General features: G+C 45.9%; 1 protein-coding gene across 1 annotated transcript; it reads right to left on the bottom strand.

Annotated features, from left to right (window-relative positions):
- LOC9647317 lies at nt 1-591 on the bottom strand. The gene is made up of 4 exons (XM_024685097.1): nt 562-591; nt 448-512; nt 320-401; nt 1-269 (listed from the first exon to the last, which is right to left on the bottom strand). Exons 1-4 carry the CDS (start codon nt 572-574, stop codon nt 43-45), a joined length of 387 nt encoding a protein of 128 aa, XP_024540865.1. The 5' UTR covers nt 575-591; the 3' UTR covers nt 1-42.
- Between the last annotated feature and the right edge of the window lie 6618 nt (nt 592-7209).

A 7209-nucleotide genomic window follows, 5' to 3' on the forward strand; every position in this document is an offset into this window, starting at 1 on the left:
TTGCCCGAGGACAGGAAGACATGCTCAAAAGAACGCATATACTTACCTCCTGGGAATGGGAGTCTCGGCCGGCAAGCCGAAACCTTTCAGTCGACGAGAGTGACGTTCCAGAGTCTCGTCCGGCGAGCCAAAACCGTTCAGTGGACGAGAGTGATGTTCCACCCGCGCTCGTTTTCTCCTCCGGGGAACTGCTACCTCCAGATCGTCCTCGAACGCGTCGAAGTCGCGAGCTGCGAGGAAATCGACAAGAACATCGATGTCCTCCGCCCCTGAAAATGCAAATCTTGATAGACATTCTTTTCGAACGGAAAAAGCTCACCACACGATGCAATTGCTTGTGACGCCTGCTCGTAGCTGTAGCCGAGTGTCGTCAATGTATCTAACGCAGTCATATCCTCGTCCTGCAGATAAAGAATTCTCAACACCAGAGAAAGCTGACATTTCTACCGGCTGAGCGCCAGATCCATGCTCAATTATATACGCAATGATCGTTTGAATCGCTGCTCCTCTTCCTGAAGCCTTGCTCAAATCAGAAACCAGAAAAGAAAAGATTGTTCTCACCGCAGCTGCTCATAGCTTCAATGATGTCTTGAGTGGCAAAACCCATGCTGCGGAGGAGATCATTTCCAGTGCTATCGTCTAGTTCCTGCTTCAGAGAAGTTAGACCAAAGAAAGCACCTTCCATTCCCCTCGCAAATTTCAGCATTGCGGCACTCTCCTGGCAGCAGGAGCGATGGTGACGAGGATGCGCATTTGGACGAAGAAATCCGGACAATTGCGCTGGGGGCAAGGGTGGCGAGTCTTTATTCTGAAGTGCAGCGCTTAATTAAATTACAAATAAATTGCTACATGTTGCACTTGGTTTGTTAATTACTTATTAATTCAATTGATCAAATAAAGTCTATAATTATAAGTATGTTTGTAATTTATAAACACAAGATTAATCAATAAAAATAATATATAAGAAAAGGTTTCAGAAAGTTTATAAATTATAAACATGCTTATAAATTATAAATACAAAATTAATCGAAATGAATAACAACCGTTAGCTGGTAGAATATTCAAGAATATTTTAGGTATATCCACTCAGTCCATTTGCTTGTGGCATTCATTTAAATTAATTGTTTAAATAATTTATAAATTTTCCTAAACACATCCTGATTAGAGCATTAAGAAAACCACTTTCTTCAATTTATTTTTTCTCCACTAGCGAAGAAAGAGTGGACAAAAACAAGAGACGAAGATGGTGAGGATCTGTTTCCAGTTTAACTTGATGTTTTTGATCCTTGATCGACTCTCAGAATTCTTGAGCTATCGAATCCTTCCACGTGGGAGCTCATACCTTTTCTTTTCTTGTATATAAGTCATGGTCCAGTTGCTAGGGCAGAGAAGGGTGAAGAATGGCGATGGCGGCAGCGAGGGCGGCGATGGCATTCTTGGTGCTTGTCGCGGCGCAGGCGTGCGGCCGTGATTACTGCTCTCTCCGTCAGGCGCGCGGCTGCGGCAACAGCACGGTTGAGGTAGAGCACGCTATGAGCGCGCACAAGTGCTTCATAGCCGACACGGTTGTAGCTGCCACGCTCACAGATGTGCGCCGTCTCCCCAACTCGTATCTCATCCTTTTGGAGATGCCGGGCGTGGCGAGCAGCAGCGATGTCAAGGTGGAGGTCTCGGGCTCTCAATTCCATCGAGTCGTGTCTATCGTTGGGATCTCTCACGAGGCGAAAGAGCGTCGCATCCTCAGGGATCGTGGTGCCTTCACCAAGATGTTTGCGCGAGAGTTTGTGCTCCCCGATGCAGTGGACGCGGAAAGGATAAGCTACCAGCTTCACAGTGGTCTGTTGCGGATGACGCTGCCGCTTGTCCCAGGGCTGGAGCAAACAGGGCGAGAGCAGCGAGAACAAGTTGTGGAGGAGGAGTACCTTGCGGTGGCTGCCGCGCGTGTTCCTCCGGCCTCGTGCACCATTTCAGACGCGGCCGGGCTCATTCGGCCTGAAGCTCTCGCCTCCAACGACGCAGATGATTGTGGTGGCGACTCAAGCGTCGTCACCATCTCCCCATTGGTGGACATCGTGGATCGTCCAGGCTCGTACGTGGTCGTCGCGGAGATGCCAGGCGCGCAGTCGGCCACCGTGGACATCGCTTGGGTGGAGGACAAGTCGGGGTTTGTGCTCGAGATCACTGGCGTTGCTCGAGATGAAGATGATGGCGGAGAAGCGGTGAGAGTAGAGCGGGGCGGAGCGAGCACCAAAGTGTTTGCTCGCAGGCTTTACTTCCCCCGCGGTGTCGTGGAGGATGTGGCAACATATCACCTCAGTGATGGGCTTCTCAAGGTGACGCTACCCAAACATGTTCCAAGCCTCGGGCAAAGGATAGCGGGCCTATGGAATAAAGCGTTAAAGCATTTCATATGCCAAGGTGTTCAGTTTGGGAGGATGAGGGCGAAGTATTGTTTCAGGTAAATATGTAGACAGAGTATACGTTGTAAAACCTTCATCATGCATTTAAAATGCTGCTTCTTAATTCTATAAAAGGTTATGAGAGAAACATGCGGCCATGAAACATTTAAAGCTTATGCTTCCAGGATTTCCTCTCAATGATGAGAGAGCTTTCGAGGCCATGGCCAAGAACCATGCGCTCACGGGGCACCAGAGCTCGGCTATCTCGCTCTTCCAGTCGATGCAGCTCGAGGGAGAGAGGTCTATCAGAGGAGAGCCGACTGATCCAACCTCTTCTACTGCATGGTCGATCTCTTGGCAGCAGCAAGACGCCCGAGAGCTGAGCTTGGCGTGGCAAACACTCCTCGGATCATGCAAAGTTTCTCATGATATCCAGCTCGCCAAGCACGTTGCAAACCAGGCATCAGTCATAAGTCCGGAGATGTGCTGCTGTCCAATATCTGTGGCACTAGTCGAAAGGAAGAGGCTGTCAATGCTGCTGCAGCACTTCCTTGAGGACTCTTCCTATTCTCTCGGACATGTGTTGCTCGAGAAATCTCTCCTGGACGCGCTTGTAGCCGCAAAGAGACATGCATACCAGTGGCAAAGCGAGGAAAGATTTGGAGCCATTCTTCCAAATAGTTGAGAAATAGGTGAGAAAAAACTTGTTAGCAAAAGAGTTTAAGTACCTGAGCAAACACCAAAGAAAGCTTAAAACACTTGCATGGTGAGAGCTCCAGAAGCTTGTGAATGCCTCATCGCCATAAGATGAAAGTCTCATCTCCAATCTACTAAAGCAGACCTCGTTGACAATTATCATAGAAAAGCTGCTACAGAAAAGGAACCAAGAGCTGCGCTGTTACAATTTCCTCCAGCAAAGGTCGTGATCTTCCGAAACTGTCATAGCAATGTTTTCCCCAAGACAACACGAACACGCTGCTTTAGTCTCGTAAAACTCCTGCGAATGATTGAAGCTCAAGAATCATTTTACTTTGGAGAAGTGGAGTTGCGTAAGACTCCATCAAAACGAGCATCTCATCAAACATATCCCGTGTCCCGAAGCTCGTAAATCTTGTCCATGTCCCCTCGCTTGTTGCTCGTCAGCGCCATGAGAACGCACGGGAACGTTGCCTCCCGCTCCTCGATCTTTGGCAGCGCTCAGAACAGCGGCATTAGGCATTTAAATACCCTGGTTAAGAGGTTACATATGCCGGTGGAGCAAACTTCACTCCCCAAAATTTACATTTATGTCTATGAACATTTCCTATCCCAGTTAACTACTTAATTTCCGTGAAATAATATACTCCTCCTCCACAACTTGTTCTCGCTGCTCTTGCTGCTCCAGCCCTGGGACAAGCGGAAGAGTCACCCGCAAGAGACCACTATGAAGCTGGTAGCTTATCCTCTCCGCGTCCACTGCATCGGGGAGCACAAACTCTCGCGCAAACATCTTGGTGAAGGCACCACGATCCCTGAGGATGCGACGCTCTTTCGCCTCGTGAGAGATCCCAACGATGGACACGACTCGATGGAATTGAGAGCCCGAGACCGCCACCTTGACATCGCTGCTGCTCGTCACGCCCGGCATCTCCAAAAGGATGAGATACGAGTTGGGGAGGCGGCGCACATCTGTGAGCGTGGCAGCTACAACCGTGTCGGCTATGAAGCACTTGTGCGCGCTCATAGCGTGCTTGACCTCAACAGTGCCGTTCCCGCAGCCGCGCGCCTGGCGGAGAGAGCAGTAATCACGTCCGCATGCCTGCGTCACGACAAGCACCAAGAATACTATCGCCGCCCTCGCTGCCGCCCGTTTACCCATTGCCATCCCTTCCATAGAATTATATACAACATAAGAAAAGGGAACGACGATTTAAGGAAATAAACACCTTTATCAGTGTTTTTTTCAGTTATTTTTTGTTTATTCTTTTTCTTTCTTAGGGCTATTCCAGTGTGAGCAGCTCACAGCTCATGTTCGTGACATAGTCGGTGAGAGTCGTCGCTCTCATACTCCATGCGATGGTCCCATAACACTAAGATCCAATCGAAGAGCCACTTCACCTGCCCGGGGCCACACCTTCCGTACATCTGGACGAGCAGGTTGGCGAGGTATCGATTGGGCCAGTGGTCATTGCTTCGTACACGTTGGTCCCATCGTCAAGGTCTGTACACGCCTGCCGTAACGTCAAACAAGTCAAATGGGAGATTTCAGGCAGGAGTTGTTATGCAATGTCACGATGGTTTTTTCTCTCGAGCATGCATTGCATAGCCTGTGATCATCGTGGGCTAGGAGATGTTCTTTGTGGGATTTGCATCAAAGAGATGCTAACTGGATCACACAGATACCATATAGTCTTATCTACTGCTTTTTTCCATCTAATTGCGACAAGAGGGAAGGGATCTAAGAAGGACAATGCCCGTGCTTTTGCACATATCTTTTGGGGAACGGAAATTAAAGTTATCTTTAGCTGGTATGGAATAAGAAACGAATTTGTTTGATCAATTGCTGAGTGAATTATGGTGCTATGGACATTGTATGCACAAGGAAGATTTTAAAGCACACCATTCCTTTCTTGTACCGCAGCACAGCCCAAGTCCACGTTTCCAATGGCAACAGAAAACACGTGTGGGCTGTACGAATATTCCACATTTCAAATGCGCCTCCCCTTTATTCTCTACTAAACTGGGCATTAGATGCTGCATCAGTCAACATCGATTCCAAAACTTGGGTTCCCAATCTGGATCAAACACAGAAAAGACGCAAAGCAGTCAAAGCAGTCAAAGCAGACGCAATTGATTGAAGGAAACTGGAACTAGATCGAACAAAGGAAAGACGTTAAGAACTCGAGGACTCGGGAAAAAGAAAAAGACAATCGAGTTGTCTCTTGTGATTGTCATGTCTGGAATGTTATCATATCATACTGCTTTGAGCTCACGTCAGGGTCCTGTGTGTGCTGTGGCACCAATGAGAAGTACGAACATAAGGATTGCTGGCCCGATAACTTATCTTCCCGTGTTCCCGCTGTTCTTCCCGTGTTCCCGCTGTTCTTCCCGTGTTCCCGCTGTGCTTCTCGAGCGTGATCCTCACTCCAGGCTACTATCCTGGGCGGAAAGAACTGCTTTTGCTTCAGTCGCGCTGCCGATCAATCCATCGGAAATGCGCATCCTCACCACCACATGGTGTTGCTGCCTGGATGCAAGGGGACAATGCTGAAGTTTGCAAGGGGACTGGAAGGCGCATCGTGCAAAGATAAAGAAGCCGATCACCAATTCCTCTTATAGCGATCAAGAGCGTCAGGGGGCTCCCAGAGGTGGCGACGCATTCTCTCTCTTGTCAGGCTCACGGCAACTTTGGCATCTGGCCAGATAAAAGTGTGATCTTAAGTCAGTTCTTCTTCATTCTTTCTCTGTTCTTTAGATGGGCTTCGCTACCACCAGAGGTCTTCGGATTGTCCAGGTAAGCGAGTGTCCGAGAAAGAAATTTTTGTTTCTATATAATCGGCTTTTACCTTTCGTGTGTGTTCTTGTGTTTGTCGTCCCGGCAGTGGCTTTCAAGGACGTGAGCGATGCACTTGCCGTCCCAAAGGGCTGCACTTCATGTTCCAGGAGTAATTGATCTTTGCTCGGATTTCCTTGTGAGGATGGATCCCGTGTTCTACAAATCCCGTGGATCCAAGGCATGTGTGTTCTTTAAGCGCGTGAAAAAAACTGCCTGATTAGAAAAAGTATGGTCTAATTAGTGTTGGAAGAGCGCCATCGATACCATTTTTCTAATCATATCGAGCATGGTTTTCATGCTCTTGGTGATGGTGAAGTCTTTTTTAGTTTAGGAAATGGATCTGGCCAGAAATAACAAGAGTTCCAACTATCAATCACTTAATAGTATTTAACTATATATGATAAAAAGAGTATTCATATCCACTTTCAATATTTTGAAATCAAATAAATATGGCAATGAATATGTAGTTGTGCATGAGAGTATTATATATTTACACATGTACGAATATATATTTTTGTTTTAAGTTATATGCAAAATATTATGCACACAATTAACACGTAACTCTAGTTTTTTTTAAAAATCATACTTCTATCATTGAGTGTAAATTTTTTATCTTTTAATTATGACAATCTCTCTCCTCTTCTACAGCACAGATTCTAGCACAATCTATTGAATCTTTCTACATTAGAGCATGTTGCAATTGAAATATGCATTCAATAGTCTGGGCGATTTTATATAAAATGCTGAGAATACCAGTTGAGTGAAGCATTTAATCTTGTGTGATATGGGGCATCCTTGATTGGTCTTTTCTTGTTTGTAGCAAAGAATCTCCATTGCAAGAGAGGCTAATGGTTGATTAGGTTTTACATCAAGCTTTGCAGCAGCATCAGTAGTAAAATCTATAAGCTATGGAAGAGGTGTGAAAAAAAAGTGGTGAAGAAAGTTCAAATGGTTTAAAGTGAATATTAGCCATCAATTTGGCAAGCACACTTATTATTTCTTATTTTTCCTATTTATAATTACTAATTTCATTTTCTTGGTTTTTTTTTGTATCTCTCGACATCTCTTATGTCTCTGGCTAGCAAAACGTTTTTGGTGGGTGTTGAGAACAATCATCGATAAAAAACAAACTGGATATATGCCAAACAAATGTCACAAAAAGTTAAATTGCTTTCTCTAATAAAATTCATTTAAAAAACTGTACTTCCTAGGACTTAATATTACTTAATCTCAAAAAAGCTTAATTAACTTTGCCATTTTGATGAACAACTTAAA

Source organism: Selaginella moellendorffii, unplaced genomic scaffold (assembly GCF_000143415.4).
Source record: "Selaginella moellendorffii unplaced genomic scaffold, v1.0 SELMOscaffold_43, whole genome shotgun sequence".
Classification (NCBI taxonomy): domain Eukaryota; kingdom Viridiplantae; phylum Streptophyta; class Lycopodiopsida; order Selaginellales; family Selaginellaceae; genus Selaginella; species Selaginella moellendorffii.

What these genes read in the sequence shown, in the direction of transcription:
- LOC9647317 (XM_024685097.1), bottom strand. An exon ending in ATGGATCTGGCGCTCAGCCG is followed by an intron (nt 402 to 447) that starts GTAGAAATGTCA and finishes CTTTATCTGCAG; the next exon opens with GACGAGGATATGACTGCGTT. An exon ending in ACAAGCAATTGCATCGTGTG is followed by an intron (nt 270 to 319) that starts GTGAGCTTTTTC and finishes TTGCATTTTCAG; the next exon opens with GGGCGGAGGACATCGATGTT.